At 39.6% G+C, this 17,537-nt stretch overlaps 2 protein-coding genes across 2 annotated transcripts in view; one reads left to right on the forward strand and one right to left on the reverse strand.

Moving 5' to 3' along the window:
* LOC110978753 (uncharacterized) overlaps positions 1–17,537 on the forward strand; it is a 73,970-nt gene that overhangs the window by 40,076 nt on the left and 16,357 nt on the right. The window lies entirely within an intron of this gene.
* Positions 1,042–12,675, reverse strand: LOC147798233 (uncharacterized). The gene is made up of 4 exons (XM_087141136.1): positions 10,862–12,675; positions 6,370–7,427; positions 4,934–4,955; positions 1,042–2,376 (listed from the first exon to the last, which is right to left on the reverse strand). The coding sequence occupies exons 1-4, from the start codon at positions 12,317–12,319 to the stop codon at positions 1,042–1,044; spliced, it is 3,873 nt and encodes a 1,290-aa protein (XP_086997262.1). The 5' UTR covers positions 12,320–12,675.

A 17,537-nucleotide genomic window follows, 5' to 3' on the forward strand; every position in this document is an offset into this window, starting at 1 on the left:
AAACAGTCTTGGTTAAAAGAATGGATCTTGAATATGTGATGCAAATTAATAAAGCAACAACACTTGTTGAACACTTGTCTCTGGATAATACATATAAAACACACCCATACATGTGTATTGGTTCAAGTCCCTGGTGTATTATGTGGAATACTATTGAATTTAAAATTCAGCTCTAAAATAAATTGAAATGCTTGTACCTAGACTCGTCCACCAAAAATCGATACTTGATTTGGTTGTATTGATTCAGGTTCTATTCTCTTCTGAACAAAAACTGGCAATAATCAACTGGTTTTTGGATTTCTTGAATGTACTGCCAGGAAGTTCAAACTTTCTGTGTCTTCTTATATCAGTGGACATATGAAGTACATGTGTTTCACTACTTCCTAATATTTTTTTGTCAAAGATTGAGCTACATTTAATTGAAAATGAAAGTTAATTTTCTACACTTCGGAATTTTTCATTGGTACTTTAGCTAAATGATTATTATACTGCAGGTACATCGGTTCTGTATGCATAGCATTTTACACCTGCTTATACAATTCAGATTTCTTAGTATGAAAATAGCATAATTCTTTGAAAACCATATTTTAATGATGATTCTTCTTTCAAGGGCATTTCTTGAAAAAGTCCTGTATCTTTTTCTTTATACATTTTTTACAAAATGAGCCATAGACTGGCATCTCTTTTTAGTAAGCCTAGTAAACTAATAAGCTTCATTGAAACTGAGAAACTAGAAAGATTTTGGTTTGTCGCAAACCTATGTGTATTTTTGTTTGTTTGTTGGGTTGTTGGGTTTGTTTGTTTGTTTGTTTGCTTGAAGACATAATAAATGAGGTTGGTGAACAAGTTACAAGTTGGCACACTGACTCTTGCACAACCCCCCACAAAAAATACCTTCGCTAAGGCCCTGCCTTGTTAAGGTCAGTGTGGTAGTTGAGTCCATCACAAGACTCTGCAAGTCCATCACAAGTCATCTAGACTTCAGCCTCAGACTCTGTTCATGTTCAAATGAAATGTGACAAAAGCTTCCTTTGTCAACGATTACCTGGAATTTATGGTAGTTTCATATGTGTGCTCCTCTTGACTGTCAGGACCATCTTGTTTAAAGGTTGTGTTGGTCATCCCCTCTTCGCCCAGCTCTTCATAGTCCTCATCTTTGTACCGGTAGGTGATGTTTAAGGCCCTCCCCTTCCTCTCGACCAGCTCTTTTTCAGTCTTGCGGTCATCTGTGTTATTGTGGCGCTTTACTATGTAGCAAGCCACACCAGTGACCAAAGTAAGGATTATGATCGCCCCACAGATGATGACAGCATACAACGCAGGGGTCCGGCCACTGGGCTCACGCTCTGTTGTATTTGCATTGGCTGCTGTAATCAGTGGACTTGTGAAGATCTCAGAAGTTGGCTCTGAGGACACTTCTCTCATCTCCGTGGTGATTCCCCTCGGAAGTGTGGAAGGTGCCACTGTTTTCTCAGTAGTGGTCAGAGATAGGGGTTCACAGAGAATGAAATTTGCCATCCCACTCCCGACTTTATTTGTGGCAAGGCAGGTTGCTATAATTGTGGTCTCACATGAGGTAATGTTTAGAATGACCAGAGACTGGTTGCCATTGGTCAGTGTCTGTTGGGATTGGTCCAGCGGTGTGTTGAAACTCCAACTGTAGGAGATGTTTGGTGGGTATGCAATAGCACTACAGGATATGGCATTGTACGTCACATTATCTTGTGAGTAAGCCGTGTTGGTGATGGAAACATCACGGGGAGAAAATTTAACAACCAAGGGTCCAATGGTGCAGGATGATGTCCTCCCAGGAAAGGAGAGTACACTGGATATTTTGCACGTCACATTGATGCCAATGTCAAGTGGAGAGGGCATAATTGTGTATTCAAAACCTATCATATTGTCAGTAGGTAGGCCTGTCTTGATATTGTTGGCCTCTACAACTCTCTCATCATCACGCAGCCACTCACCTTCAATGAGTGGCTCACCTGGTAAGCTCTCACACCGGAACACTGCAGGAGTACCTTCTTCTATCACAGTTGGACCAAAGCACATTGGATTCCCAGCGTCAGGGAAGTAGTTGACCCGCACCCCGATGCTGCCTTCTATTGATGATCCAATGCCACCTACTTCACAGTTAAATGTTCCTCGGTCATTTGTGCGTGTCAAGTTCACAATGGTCAACGTAAACCTTCCTTCAGTTTCATTAGACGTCAGACTGTATTTCCCAGGTTGAGGTGTGATTTGTGTCGATCCTTTGGACCAAACAACAGCCTGGCCCGTCAAGTTTTGCACCTGGCAAAGGAGCTCAATACTGTCGCCTTCAAAACCATCAACCACTCCTGTTTGTCCGTTGATAGTGACTGTCACAATAACCTGGGATTGACAATGTGCAGTGCACAAGAAACCAATCAAAAGCTGCAGGTGTAGAGTTCCCAAGGCAGGAGCCATCTTGTTTAGAATTTTGTTGCTGTATCTCAAGTAGGACAAGAATTCAATGTGACTTCAAACTTGAAGCATAATGAAATCCTAAGAATGCAGTTTGCTGGTAGTGTAATGAGCTTGAACTACCAAACTGGCAAAAGGTTGCAATGCCACTGCCTCGCATACTTCAAAGCTTTCCATTTTTCAGTAGTTATTTGGAAATCTTCCTAATGCTTACATGTGTGGAACAGTTCAAGTACTTTGTGATAGGAATAGCTTTGCATCAATTGTCACCAAAGGGCCTTTTGTGTTAGCCATACCTCGTGTTTTGAAGGGGGGAGCATTTATTGCTTCAAAGGTTATTGAACAATAATACCTGTGAACCATGGCTGGCATGACCTCCATTGTGTTTCAGGGTCCAACATTTTCTGGGGTTTTCTCTTCGACATGAGCACCTGTGCACAGTGAGTGAGCTCATGATAAACATTTGTTACTTATTGCTTAGTCAGGCATGAATTTTGTTGCTTTTATCGTTAAGTCAAACCTTTATCCGAAACCTTTGGTTTAAAATGTTTATCAAAGTTTGAACTTGTAACATTCCAAAATGCTGCTCTTGTACACTCTTGTGCAAAAGCACAGCATTCCAGTCATAACAGTACATGGAGCAATATTTACAAATAGATCATTTGGGAGACATTTTGTGGTAAATTTTTCAGCATTAGAGAGACGTTGGCTTTTAGGGAGACATTTCAGTGTCTCCCTATTTTCAAACTACCAGAAGGAGGCCGAATTTTACGTCCATATTTTGAGAGATGATAGTTTAGGACCTAAAATGAAAACATACAAAGTTTGGTTCAGATCAGATTAGGGAATATTGAATTATGGGACAGTAAAGTTGGAAAATTTTGTGCACGTTCTTATGGGAATGTCTCCCTAATGACCCATTAGCAGGAATAATAAGCACAATGGTTATCAGTCTTAATAAGTATTGCTAAAGGATTGAAAGTGCCACAATTACTTTTGCCTCTGTTCATTGGGTTGTAAGATATGTCATCTTTCCTTGCTGACTGGGGTACGCATTGATACTCCTGGACGGGGAGAGGGAATGTGGTAAATTGTCTTGCCCAAGAAACACATAATTTCTTCAAAGATGCCCAACTGGCATTGGCAAACTATTTCCCCAAGAAAATTTACTAAAGTTGGTCAGAGTGTGCCTTATGAAGGCAAATTTTTGTGCCTCTCAAAGTTTCTAAATAGTATACATATTTGTATTCATAGACTTTCTGACAAGTTTTTTGTTAGGAAATTTGGATTTGCTAAGAGACTATGAGGTAAATTTTCATTAACTGATCTTGTGTTGTCTTGCTCATGAGAAATCTGACAGGGGCAACATTTTGGGAAAATAATGCTACAACTAACATAATTCATAAAAAGAGAAGCATTGTGGATGTTGTTGTGTTAAAAAATTTGAACTGACAAGTCTTGTATTTCTTTTTATGGACACCCTGTTTACCAACCCAAGAAGGTACACACATCAAAGTTGCATTATTAAGGGTGGAAAGTAACAATGATTATACTGACGTTAAGCCATCAGGGCAACAATTTTAGTGCATAATAACATGGGTAGCACCACAACATTACTATAAATAAAGAATACGAAAGAAAGAGAAATTGCATTACTTAATTGCAGTAATTACTTTTTGACATCTGTTGGTCTTGGTTGATTTTTTTCATCAGTGATCATGCCAAACCTAACATGAGCAGTACTTGCTTCACTTTTATTTTTACCGGTAGTTACAAAATTAATTTTTAAAAAGAACATTTTAACAATTTTTTACTCTTGAAAAAATTTTTTTTGTGAATTAATTGACTTTTATAATGTGACAATAACTGAAGCTGAGAATATTATTGATAAATAACTTGGACAGAATTTTTTCAAGGTACTTAAGCCGCATATTTTGCCTAAGAAGTCATGCTAATGGAAATTAAGTCATTTCAGACATAAATTCATTTGACTTTTGAGGATTGTTCTAGTAGCAAACAACCTTGCAGTTTTTGTTAAATTTGTTCGCTTGCTGAGATATTTGTTTTTCTTTTTTCATCAGGAGTGGGCCACGTTGAGCATTGAGATGTGGAAAGCACAATAAACAGTATAGCATACCAAAGTATGTGTTAAGTCACTGCTTGTTCTTTGTTAAATGTTCTTGTTGAGCATTTAAAATCTTGCATTGTAAAGAGATAGTTTGGATTTGATTGAAGTAAACATGTCCCACACTCATATACACCACAGCTTGATACACTGCTTTAGGCCTCTGGAGACTTTTTCAAGCACAGCCTTATTAATCCTGTTTCTTCCATTTCTGCCTTTATTTTCCCATAAGCCTCAAAATATTTCGATCTAAATCAAGGGAAATAAGTCACATGTCTTGCCAACTACATGTAATTCTGTCATACAACCAAAAGTTATATTAAAAAAAATTTACATTGATAGAAAGTGCTTCTGTCTTACCTTTGCAAACTCTGTTGCTTGTCTAAAGCATAAAGATGTATCAGGTTTAGAGGAACCAAACCTTGACAAACACCTTTCTGGTTTACATTTGGAAAAAAAAACTGAGTAAGGGTGAGCACTTGATTCTTTTCCCCTCATAAGGGTAAATTATGAAAACAGCACTTCGTAAAGAAAAATCATAACTTTTCAAAATGGTTAAGAATTACACTTACAATTACGCTAAGAAATTCTCAGCATTCAGTGATTCTAATTCACTGTTGACATTCCCCATCATTTCCATTTTTACAAACATAATCCTTCTAAAAGCAAATTTATCAAGTAAAATTTATACTGTACGGTGGCTCTACTAACGTTTCAGTTAACACATTTTCCAAACACAAAACAGTCTTGGTTAAAAGAATGGATCTTGAATATGTGATGCAAATTAATAAAGCAACAACACTTGTTGAACACTTGTCTCTGGATAATACATATAAAACACACCCATACATGTGTATTGGTTCAAGTCCCTGGTGTATTATGTGGAATACTATTGAATTTAAAATTCAGCTCTGAAATAAATTGAAATGCTTGTACCTAGACTCGTCCACCAAAAATCGATACTTGATTTGGTTGTATTGATTCAGGTTCTATTCTCTTCTGAACAAAAACTGGCAATGATCAACTGGTTTTTGGATTTCTTGAATGTACTGCCAGGAAGTTCAAACTTTCTGTGTCTTCTTATATCAGTGGACATATGAAGTACATGTGTTTCACTACTTCCTAATATTTTTTTGTCAAAGATTGAGCTACATTTAATTGAAAATGAAAGTTAATTTTCTACACTTCGGAATTTTTCATTGGTACTTTAGCTAAATGATTATTATACTGCAGGTACATCGGTTCTGTATGCATAGCATTTTACACCTGCTTATACAATTCAGATTTCTTAGTATGAAAATAGCATAATTCTTTGAAAACCATATTTTAATGATGATTCTTCTTTCAAGGGCATTTCTTGAAAAAGTCCTGTATCTTTTTCTTTATACATTTTTTACAAAATTAGCCATAGACTGGCATCTCTTTTTAGTAAGCCTGGTAAACTAATAAGCTTCATTGAAACTGAGAAACTAGAAAGATTTTGGTTTGTCGCAAACCTATGTGTATTTTTGTTTGTTTGTTGGGTTGTTGGGGGTGTTTGTTTGTTTGTTTGTTTGTTTGTTTGCGTGAAGACGTAGTAAATGAGGTTGGTGAACAAGTTACAAGTTGGCACACTGACTCTTGCACAACCCCCCACAAAAAATACCTTCGCTAAGGCCCTGCCTTGTTAAGGTCAGTGTGGTAGTTGAGTCCATCACAAGACTCTGCAAGTCCATCACAAGTCATCTAGACTTCAGCCTCAGACTCTGTTCATGTTCAAATGAAATGTGACAAAAGCTTCCTTTGTCAACGATTACCTGGAATTTATGGTAGTTTCATATGTGTGCTCCTCTTGACTGTCAGGACCATCTTGTTTAAAGGTTGTGTTGGTCATCCCCTCTTCGCCCAGCTCTTCATAGTCCTCATCTTTGTACCGGTAGGTGATGTTTAAGGCCCTCGCATTCCTCTCGACCAGCTCTTTTTCAGTCTTGCGGTCATCTGTGTTATTGTGGCGCTTTACTATGTAGCAAGCCACACCAGTGACCAAAGTAAGGATTATGATCGCCCCACAGATGATCGCAGCATACAAGGCAGGGGTCCGGCCACTGGGCTCACGCTCTGTTGTATTTGCATTGGCTGCTGTAATCAGGGGACTTGTGAAGATCTCAGAAGCTGGCTCTGAGGACAGTTCTCTCATCTCCGTGGTGATTCCCCTCGGAAGTGTGGAAGGTGCCACTGTTTTCTCAGTAGTGGTCGGAGGTGGGGGTTCACAGACAGTAAAGTTTGCTGTTTCACTCCCTATTTTGTTAGTGGCAAGGCACGTCGCTATTATCATGGCCTGGCACAAGGTGATGTTTAGAATGACCAGAGTCTGGTTGCCATCGGTCAGTGTCTGTTGGGATGGGTCCAGCGGTGTGTTGAAACTCCAACTGTAGGAGATGTTTGGTGGGTATGCAATAGCACTACAGGATATGGCATTGTACGTCACATTATCTTGTGAGTAAGCTGTGCTGGTGATGGAAACATCACGGGGAGAAAATTTAACAACCAAGGGTCCAATGGTGCAAGAAGATGTCCTCCCAGGAAAGGAGAGTACACTGGATATTTTGCACGTCACATTGATGCCAATGTCAAATGGAGAAGGCATAATTGTGTATTCAAAACTTATCATATTGTTAATAGGTAGGCCTGTCTTGATATTGTCGGCCTCTACAACTCTCCCATCATCACGCAGCCACTCACCTTCAATGAGTGGCTCACCTGGTAAGCTCTCACACCGGAACACTGCAGGAGTACATTCTTCTATCACCGTTGGACCAAAGCACATTGGATTCCCAGCGTCAGGGAAGTAGTTGACCCGCACCCCCAACGCTGCCTACTATTGATGATCCAATGCCACCTACTTCACAGTTAAATGTTCCTCGGTCATTTGTGCGTGTCAAGTTCACAATGGTCAACGTAAACCTTCCTTCAGTTTCATTAGACGTCAGACTGTATTTCCCAGGTTGAGGCGTGATTTGTGTCGATCCCTTGGACCAAACAATAGCCTGGCCCGTCAGGTTTTGCACCTGGCAAAGGAGCTCAATACTGTCGCCTTCAAAACCATCAACCACTCCTGTTTGTCCGTTGATAGTGACTGTCACAATAACCTGGGATTGACAATGTGCAGTGCACAAGAAACCAATCAAAAGCTGCAGGTGTAGAGTTCCCAAGGCAGGAGCCATCTTGTTTAGAATTTTGTTGCTGTATCTCAAGTAGGACAAGAATTCCAGGTGACTTCAAACTTGAAGCATAGTGAAATCCTAAGAATGCAGTTTGCTGGTAGTGTAATGAGCTTGAACTACCAAACTGGCAAAAGGTTGCAATGCCACTGCCTCGCATACTTCAAAGCTTTCCATTTTTCAGTAGTTATTTGGAAATGCTTACATGTGTGGAACAGTTCAAGTACTTTGTGATAGGAATAGCTTTGCATCAATTGTCACCAAAGGGCCTTTTGTGTTAGCCATACCTCGTGTTTTGAAGGGGGGGAGCATTTATTGCTTCAAAGGTTCTTGAACAGTAATACCTGTGAACCATGGCTGGCATGACTTCCATTGTGTTTCAGGGTCCAAAATTTTTCTGGCGTTTTCTCTTTGACATAAGCACCTGTGCACAGTGAGTGAGCTCATGATAAACATTTGTTACTTATTGCTTAGTCAGGCATTAATTTTGTTGCTTTTATCGTTATGTCAAACTTTTATTCGAAACATTTGGTTTAAAATGTTTATCAAAGTTTGAACTTGCAACATTCCAAAATACTGCTCTTGTACACTCTTGTGCATAAGCACAGCATTCCAGTCATAACAGTACATGGAGCAATATTTACAAATAGATCATTTGGGAAACATTTTGTGGTAAATTTTTCAGCATTAGGGAGACATTGGCTTTTAGGGAGAAATTTCAGTGTCTCCCTATTTTCAAACTACCAGAAGGAGGCCAAATTTTACTGTGCACATTTTGAGAGTTGATAGATTAGAGTCTAAAATGAAAACATACAAAGTTTGGTTCAGATCAGATTAGGGAATATTGAATTATGGGACAGTAAAGTTGGAAAAATTTTGTGCACGTTCTTATGGAAATGTCTCCCTAATGACCCATTAGTGGTAATTATTACAATTACACTGAGAAATTCTCAGTTCTAATTCACTGTTGACACTGTTGAAATTCCCCATCATTTCCATTTTTTACAAACATAATCCTTCTAAAAGCAAATTTATCAAGTAAAATTTATACTGTACAATGGCTCTACTAACGTTTCAGTTAACACATTTTCCAAACACAAAAATAGTCTTGGTAAAAGAATGGATCTTGAATATGTGATGCAAATTAGTAAAGCAACAACACCTGTTGAACACTTGTCTCTGGATAATACATATAAAACACACCCATACATGTGTATTGGTTTAAGTCCCTGGTGTATTATGTGGATTACTATTGAATTTAAAAATTCAGCTCTAAAATAAATTGAAATGCATGTACCTAGAATCGTCCACCAAAAATCGATACTTGGATTTGTTGTATTGACTTGGGATGTGTTCTGTTCTGAACATGCACAAAAACTGGCAACGATCAACTGGTTTTTGGATTTCTTGAATATGCCGATACCCAGGGAGTTCAAACTTTCTGTGTCTTCTTATATCAGTGTACATAGAAGTACAAGTGTTTCACTACTTCCTTATATTTTTTTGTCAAAGATTGAGCTACATTTAATTGAAAATGAAAGTTAATTGTCTACACTTCAGAATTTTTCATTGGTACTTCAGCTAAACGATTATTATACTACAGGTACATTTGTTCTGTATGCATAGCATTTTACACCTACTTATACAATTCAGATTTCTGAGCGTAAAAATAGCATAATTCTTTGAAAACCATATTTTAGTGACTGTTCCTCTTTCGAAAGCTTTTCCTGAAAATAAATCCAGTATGTTTTTATTGATACATCTCTTACAAAATGAACCACAGACTGATATCTTTTTTTTTAATAAGCCTGGCCAACTATTAAGCTTTATAAAAACCACCGATAAGAAACTAGATAGCTTTATAAAGTAACCTGAGATGTCATTTTGACTGTGGCACTGTTCAACAGAGGCGTTGTTAAACTTGCAATGTGCATTTATTCTCAAAAGTCCTAACAGTGTGGAACTACTGCAGTAGTGGCTTGAATTTCAAGGGTATTTTTGTTTGTTGTCTTCAGCAACTGTGACTGTCTTAACTCTAGCCATTTGTGGCCACTTGTGTACATGTACATGTAGCATTACATCAAATCAGCGGCGTGGCTAAGGGGTGGGGGGGGCAGTGGGGGTACACACCCCCAGTTGCCCCCTACTTGCATTTTGGAAACAGTACACATGCATATCCTAATGTAATCATGACTGTGCACATGTATAAGTCCAACATCCAGTCAGCCCCCTCCCACTTTAGCTTGAAGTCCCGCCCTCCCCCTCATGCTCAGAATCCTGGCTATACTGCTGCATCAAATAGAATTTAAGCAGCGTCTAATTCTACGAATATGTAAAACTGCTTACTGGATATCTGGGTAAATAAGATGTTAGTAACAATACAGACGTAGATTTATGACAAAAATTGTAACTTTTCTGAAATTACAGATTGATCTAAAAGGCCTCAGACTGCAAATATAATGTTTCTAAAGCATTGTTTTCAAACTGAATAGTAATGAATCTCACATTTATCCTTACAGTTTGGTAGGAATAAGCTGTAAAAAAAGTCTCTTTTGGGGTATATTTTAATTATGTTCAAAAAGATGCTTTTTGGCTGTTGAACCTCATAATAGCAGCCAATTACTGAGGATGTTTTGTAATAAGCTTCAGCTGGGAACTCAGTCATCTTGTGTCTAGCAGATTTTTTTCTGTAGACAGTGCGGAAAAGTAAAAAAGTGCCTGCTAGTAGTTTACATACCATCTCCTCATCTTTATCTTTGTCTTTAGTGGCGTCATTTGCTCCATCGTCATGGTGACTGTCTGCTCATCCTTGTTTTGTCCTAAATCAAGTTATATTTGTCGTTCATTTGCTGTGAGGAAATTGCTTTTTCTACTGTTTATCTTTTGAAGCAAATGTTGGAGGTTCTCCTTATGCCTTGTTAAGACCAGTGTGGTAGTTGAGTCCACCACGAGACCCTGCAAATCCATCACAAGTCACCTAGACTTAAGCTGTAGACTTCGAGCATATCAAAGGCATATCTTTGTCATAGATTACCTGTAATTTATGATGTTCTCTTGAGAGCCGTTTGACAAGAGTTGCCTCAATCTAGTTGTCTTCAGGGTAGGCATCAGGAGTTGTGGTAGCTTGTGGTGGTTCAACGGTTTCATATTTCTGCTCATCTGGACTCTCAGGACCTTCTTGCTTAAACGTTGCAATGGTCATCCCCACCTCAGCCAGGTCTTCATTGTCCTCATCTTTGTGGGTGATGGATAAGGCCCTCACATTCCTCTCGACCAGCTCTTTTTCAGTCTCGCGGTCATCTGTGTTATTGCGGCGCTTTACTATGTAGCAAGCCACACCAGTGACCAAAGTAAGGATTATGATCGCCCCACAGATGATGACGGCATACAAGGCAGGGGTCAGGCCACTGGGTTCACGCTCTGTTGTGTTCACGAAGGCTGTTGTAGTCAGGACACTTGTAGAGATCTCAGAAGCTGGCTCTGAGGACACTTCTCTCATGTCAGTGGTCGTCCCCCTCGGTAGAGTGGAAGGTGCCACTGTTGTCTCAGTAATCATTTCATTCGTTGTTGTGACATCCAAGGTGGTCGGAGATGGGGGTTTGCATAGAGTGAAATTTACCATTCCACTCCCAACATCATTTGTGGCGAGGCAGGTCGCTATAATTTTGGTCTCGCATGAGGTGATGTTGAGAATGACTAGAGTTTGGTTGTCGTCGGTTAGTGTCTGTTGAGATTGGTCCAGCGGTGTGTTGAAACTCCAACTATAGGAGATGTTTGGTGGGAATGCAATAGCACTACAGGTTATGGCATCGTACGTCACATTATCTTGTGAGTAAGTTGTGTTGGTGATGGAAACATCACGGGGAGAAAATTTAACAACCAAGGGTCCAATGGTGCAGGAAGATGTCCTCCCAGGAAAGACAGTGCTGGATATTATACATGTCACATTGACCCCGTCGTCATTTGGGGAGAGAATGATTGTGTATTCAGAATTTGTCAAGCCACCTGATGAGCCTGTCGTGATAGTAGTATCGAACACGATTCTCCCATTGCGAGACCACTCAACATCAACAGGTGGCTCCCCGGTTTGGCTGTCGCATCGGAGCACAGTAGGGGTGCTCTCTTCTATGACAGACGGTCCTACAGGTCTGCACATTGGATTACTGGCATCAGGAAAGAAGTAGACTTGTACCAAAATGCTCCCTCTTACACGTCCTGCTGCACAGCGATACGTACCACCGTCACTTGTGCGTGTCAAGTTCAGTATGGTTAATATAAACCTGCCTGAGGTTTCATTAGATGCCAGATTGTACTTCCCAGACTGGGCTGTGATTAGTGAAGAGCCCTTGGACCATACAACATCTTGGTCATTCAGGTTTCGCACCTGGCAAAGGAGCTCAATACTGGAGCCTTCAGTGCCAGAAACCACTCCTGTATCGCCATCAATGGTAGTGAGAGTCACTGTAACCCCTTGAGAGCTACAAAGTGTGGCGCTGATGAAACCAATAACAAACTGGAGACGTAGATTTCCAGTGGCTGGAGCCATCTTTCTTTTAAGTTTCAAATGTTATTGTATATCACGGTGTGCTCCTGCGCCACAAGAATGCAAAATGCTTTGAATGGAGCTTGAGGCTTGCAGGAAGGCTAGTCTGAAAGAAATAATCAGAAGGCAGTTTATTCCTTGCCTGATGATGAAGTCCCAATCTCATCAACTCCTGAACTGGCGATAGCTGAAATTTTTTGAAATTCTCATTTGAAAATGCGAGTTATTTCCTGCTCTGTATCCTGGTTTATGCATGATAGCTTGGCCATGCCTGCAAGTTTGAATGACAGCAGACCAAAAGGTTAGTTATGCCAGGTTATGAAATAAACCAAAGTGTTGTCAGCTTTGTGATGATGTTGCTTGACTCCCCTCTTGACCTCAATTCCAGGCTTCACTTAGAATACTGATTCCAAGGCCACTTAATTCTTCATTATGAGAAAATTTACAAATCTATTTAAAGCTCACCTTCAGCAATTTTCCCTTATTGAACATTTTAAGGAGATTGGCACTTGTATGGTTCCCAATGAAAAGAAATACAGGCAGATGTTTATTTGCTGTTTTGCAATTCTTTCGTTGAACTGATCATGAAAAGTTCTTTACACTATTATTTTCCAAATAGCTCCCTAAGTTGACGATTATTCATGTGTACACATGTATGTCCATTTCAGGAAATTGCAAAAATGCTCAAAATCTTAGGGAGGGTGCTTGTAGCTCTGTGGATACTCTAGAAAACACCCAATATCTCTGTGTCTCTTAACGTCTTAAGTTTGACACATCTTTGGTAATTGCCTTCTTTTATCTTTTACTTTAAAAGGCCTGCATGCCAACCCACTTGCAACTTCCCAATAAGTTACGTTTCATTGCTGTCTTTAAACTGAGTTTGAACAACATTTTAGAGGGTTGTTTTTCGGATGGTTTTTAAGTTGGTCTCTGTACCTTTAAGAATGCGTGCCTTTGAAAGTGCATACTTTGGGTAATAAAAAGAAGTCTGTGCAGGACTGTACTCCTGGTGAGTCATTGTAATGCTGTCAAAAAGAATTAACTTTTTGTAGCTTTGCACATGAATAACTCTTTTGTTACTTACGTGTGAGAACATTGAAATCCAACTTTACCCAGTGCTTGTCGAAAGGGGTCCTGCAAAACCTACTGGGGGTCTGATGCTTCAGTAACTTGGATGTAGTTAAGATTGGTGCTAATTCTGTGCAATTATTACCGATGACTGTGGTCAGGGTTAGGTTTTTTTCATCATATTCCTTCCAGATTTCTTTCAGTTCATACCAGGCATTTAAGCCATTGCCGTTTTGTTTTTCAATTCAACTTTATTTCCTCAGAATATTGAGGGTAGTCAAGGGAAGACTGCCTCTTTCTCTGTCCTAGTTGCTTGCACACTCAACAAACCCACACCCACTTGCCTTGTTTATTGAGTGACACTGAAAGTGTGCCACATTGGACCAATCAAAAGCCAGTACTGGTACAGCTGCAGAAGGGGTGGGATTTGGTATGCAAATGAGTTCATTGTGTGCTGACTGGCATTGCTTGACAGTCATTTGCAAACATTAGGGTGTATACATGCACATGTATGAGTGAACATTGGGAATGTACATGTACATGTACATGTACATGTACATGTATATGTTCGTGTACAGTCCAGTGTGTAACAGCTACTTCATGTGCATCATGCACAGTGAATGAACAGGGATATGTGTAGGCAAAGAACATTTTCAATTGCAAGAATAATTTGTGAATACATTGAGTCTGGAGATACATGTATGACAATCAATTTTGAAGCTGAGTATCCATTTATTAACAATGTCAGTTAAGGTACACTTAAATTCTGAACATTGTTTAAAATTTGCATAATACATTGCAGATAAGCAGCAAAAGATTCATATATACAGAAAAGAGTACTTAAAGTCATTTGACTTCAGTGTTGTAAATGCATGGCAAACCCTTTAAGCAAACAATTATTGAAGGTTCTTGCAATTATAAGGAAGTTCTCTGATATGAATGTACATGTAGCATATATACATGTATAGAACTCTGATAATTATGAGAGATATGCACTACTGACATTTAAACTCATGATTAGTTCCGTTAAAGAACCCCTGATTACCAGTTGGGAAAATCCAAAATAGCTTTGTTTTTTCAGTCATGGAGTATTTGAGATCTTTAGTTTGAAAGATTTTGACCGTTTACCCTAACTGCTTTCTTGAGCCTCTTAGAATTGGTTTTCTTAACCAAATAGGAAAATATAACTAAACATTCGACACATTAATCAATTAAAAAAACAAGATCAATCAAGTATGGAGTTCACATCCAGGTCCTTCTCAGGACCACTCTTGAGTGATGTATCCAGGTCTTCAGTCGGAGGGGGATGGGCAGAATGAATTTTTTCCCCACAAATGACTCAAATATTTTCATCCACAGAAGAATCCACGACCCCACAAGAAAAATGGTGATTGGATACCTCCCCAAGAATGCTGCTGCTTTCAATTCCTTAAAAAGTGGGCAGTTATGCATTTCCTAAAAATAAAGGGTTTTAAGAAGAAAAATATTTAGCAAAACAAGAAATGGGCAGCATGTCTTTATAAAACTCTGAACAACAACGCTTTAAAAGTTAAAAATGATAAATTTACAAATCTTTTATAAAACTACATTTTTTTTCTCACTTTTTATGAATAGACCTTATTCACGGTGAAGCCATATCCAATGATGTTTCCTGAATTCATCATTTTTATAGCAATCTGCTTAGTTTGGTAATGCTAGACTGTTTGAGTTCCAAGCCTCACTTTCATTTTTTCAAAAACTGGTTTAAAACAATTAATATAATTAATCACAAATTTTGAGTCGTTCATCAGCATATACATGCACGGCATTAGTTTGGAATGAGCTTTCATTTTATTTCATTTCTTTTATTATTACTTTTAGGTTCCCAAAATGAAAGTTAACCTTTCAGTTTATTTTGCCAGATTTGTGAATAAAGTCTATTTGTCTTTTAGAGTTGTTGGATTCTTTTCTGTGTATATAGTTCACTGAAACATGGTAACAATCTTTTTGCTAACAAATAATTGTCCGCATCATGTTTCACTTGTAAAATCTAACTGTACTTTTTTTACCAAATCTTATTTAATTAATGCCAAAGCACAAATTGATGTCGCATAATCCTCGTAAACTAAAATGCATGTTACCGTAATTGTAATTACCGCTAATGGGTCATTAGGGAGACATTCCCATAAGAACGTGCACAAAATATTTCCACTTTACTGTCCCATAATTCAATATTCCCTAGTTTGATCTGAACAAAACTTTGTATGTTCTCATTTTAGACCCTAATCTATCATCTCTCAAAATATGGACAATAACATTCGGCCTCCTTCTGGTAGTTTGAAAATAGGGAGACACTGAAATGTCTCCCTAAAAGCCAATGTCTCCCTAATGCTGAAAAATTTACCACAAAATGTCTCCCAAATGATTTATTTGTAAATATTGCTCTACTTTTTATCATAGTTATTTCAACCATAATTCTTTTGAATTTCTCTCATCAAAACACTCAAACAGAAATATTAGCTTTAATTCAATTACTTCTGGTGATTCCAGTCACTGTATCTGTTTTTGCTTGTCATTCCATCATCTGTGGAATGAGGATAGTTCAGATTTCCATTTCTTGGGTAACCTTGTGTCCTGCTCTGGCTGAGCCAGCAGTGTTTGTTTTGTCTATCTGGACTGCCAGCAGTGCTTCTTGGACCAGGCTCTTCCTGGGGTCGGGCTGGTAGGCCTGGGCTTCCTCTTCAATGGGTGGAGCAAACATTTCATCACACTCATCTCCGTCGTCCAGGGTAGCATTGGCTTCAGCTTTGTGGGGACTGTGATCGGCGTTGCTCCTGCTGTCCTCAGATGGAGTTTCCTCTTGCTCTGCTGCTGAAGACAGCTCTGGTGCCTCGTCAACAGAAGCACTCTCCGGTGAGATGACATCAGGGGTAACATCTCCTGGAGGATGAAAGTTCACAGAACTATCCTGCAGAGCATCAAGACAATCTTGTTCATTCTTGCTCATCTCATCCCCAGCTTGGAAGGCACGATTAGCCATCATCATTTCGGTCTGCATTTCGTCACCTCCATCAAAGAGGGCAATTGACAAGGCCCTCACGTTCCTCACCTGAAATGCTACTTCCGCAGTCCCATCGTCATCCATATTATCCTTGTTACTCTTTTTTTGCGTAAAGAGAAAAGCCACACCGATGACGGAAACAAGGACTATGCAGGCTCCACAGATAATGATGGCATACAGTGCAGGGGTCAGGATGGAAGCCTGAGGTCTCACCATAGTCATGTTATCTGTTGTCATCTGGGGCTCAGTTTCCACTGAAAATGGATTCACAGAAGTTATTGTAATATGGGCTTCCGTTTCTTCAGTCGCAGTGGTTGTTTCCTCTTGTGTGGTGACTTCTGTGGTGGTCGGAGGTGGGGGTTCACAGACAGTAAAGTTTGCTGTTTCACTCCCTACTTTGTTAGTGGCAAGGCACGTCGCTATTATCGTGGCCTTGCACGAGGTGATATTGAGAATGACCAGAGTCTGGTTGCCATCGGTCAGTGTCTGTTGGGATGGGTCCAGCGGTGTGTTGAAACTCCAACTGTAGGAGATGTTTGGTGGGTATGCAATAGCACTACAGGTTATGGCATCGTACATCACATTATCTTGTGAGTAAGTTGTGTTGGTGATGGAAACATCACGGGGAGAAAATTTAACAACCAAGGGTCCAATGGTGCAGGAAGATGTCCTCCCAGGAAAGGAGAGTACACTGGATATTTTGCACGTCACATTGATGCCAATGTCAAGTGGAGAGGGCATAATTGTGTATTCAAAACTTATCATATTGTTAATAGGTAGGCCAGTCTTGATATTGTCGGCCTCTACAACTCTCCCATCATCACGCAGCCACTCACCTTCAATGAGTGGCTCACCTGGTAAGCTCTCACACCGGAACACTGCAGGAGTACCTTCTTCTATCACCGTTGGACCAAAGCACATTGGATTCCCAGCGTCAGGGAAGTAGTTGACCCGCACCCCAACGCTGCCTACTATTGATGATCCAATGCCACCTACTTCACAGTTAAATGTTCCTCGGTCATTTGTGCGTGTCAAGTTCACAATGGTCAACGTAAACCTTCCTTCAGTTTCATTAGACGTCAGACTGTATTTCCCAGGTTGAGGCGTGATTTG

This window comes from Acanthaster planci, linkage group LG09 (genome assembly GCF_054643075.1).
Source record: "Acanthaster planci isolate LZ-2023a linkage group LG09, COTS_SCS, whole genome shotgun sequence".
Classification (NCBI taxonomy): Eukaryota; Metazoa; Echinodermata; class Asteroidea; order Valvatida; family Acanthasteridae; genus Acanthaster; species Acanthaster planci.

Excerpts from the sequence above, each read along its gene's own strand:
- LOC147798233 (XM_087141136.1), bottom strand. The coding sequence starts at position 12,319 with ATGGCTCCAGCCACTGGAAATCTACGTCTCCAGTTTGTTATTGGTTTC. Across the intron at positions 7,428-10,861 it reads ATGCCTACCCTGAAGACAAC|GCAGCGTTGGGGGTGCGGGT; the intron begins TAGATTGAGGCA and ends CATCAATAGTAG. Across the intron at positions 4,956-6,369 it reads GAAACTACCATAAATTCCAG|ACAAGCAACAGAGTTTGCAA; the intron begins GTAATCGTTGAC and ends TTTATGCTTTAG.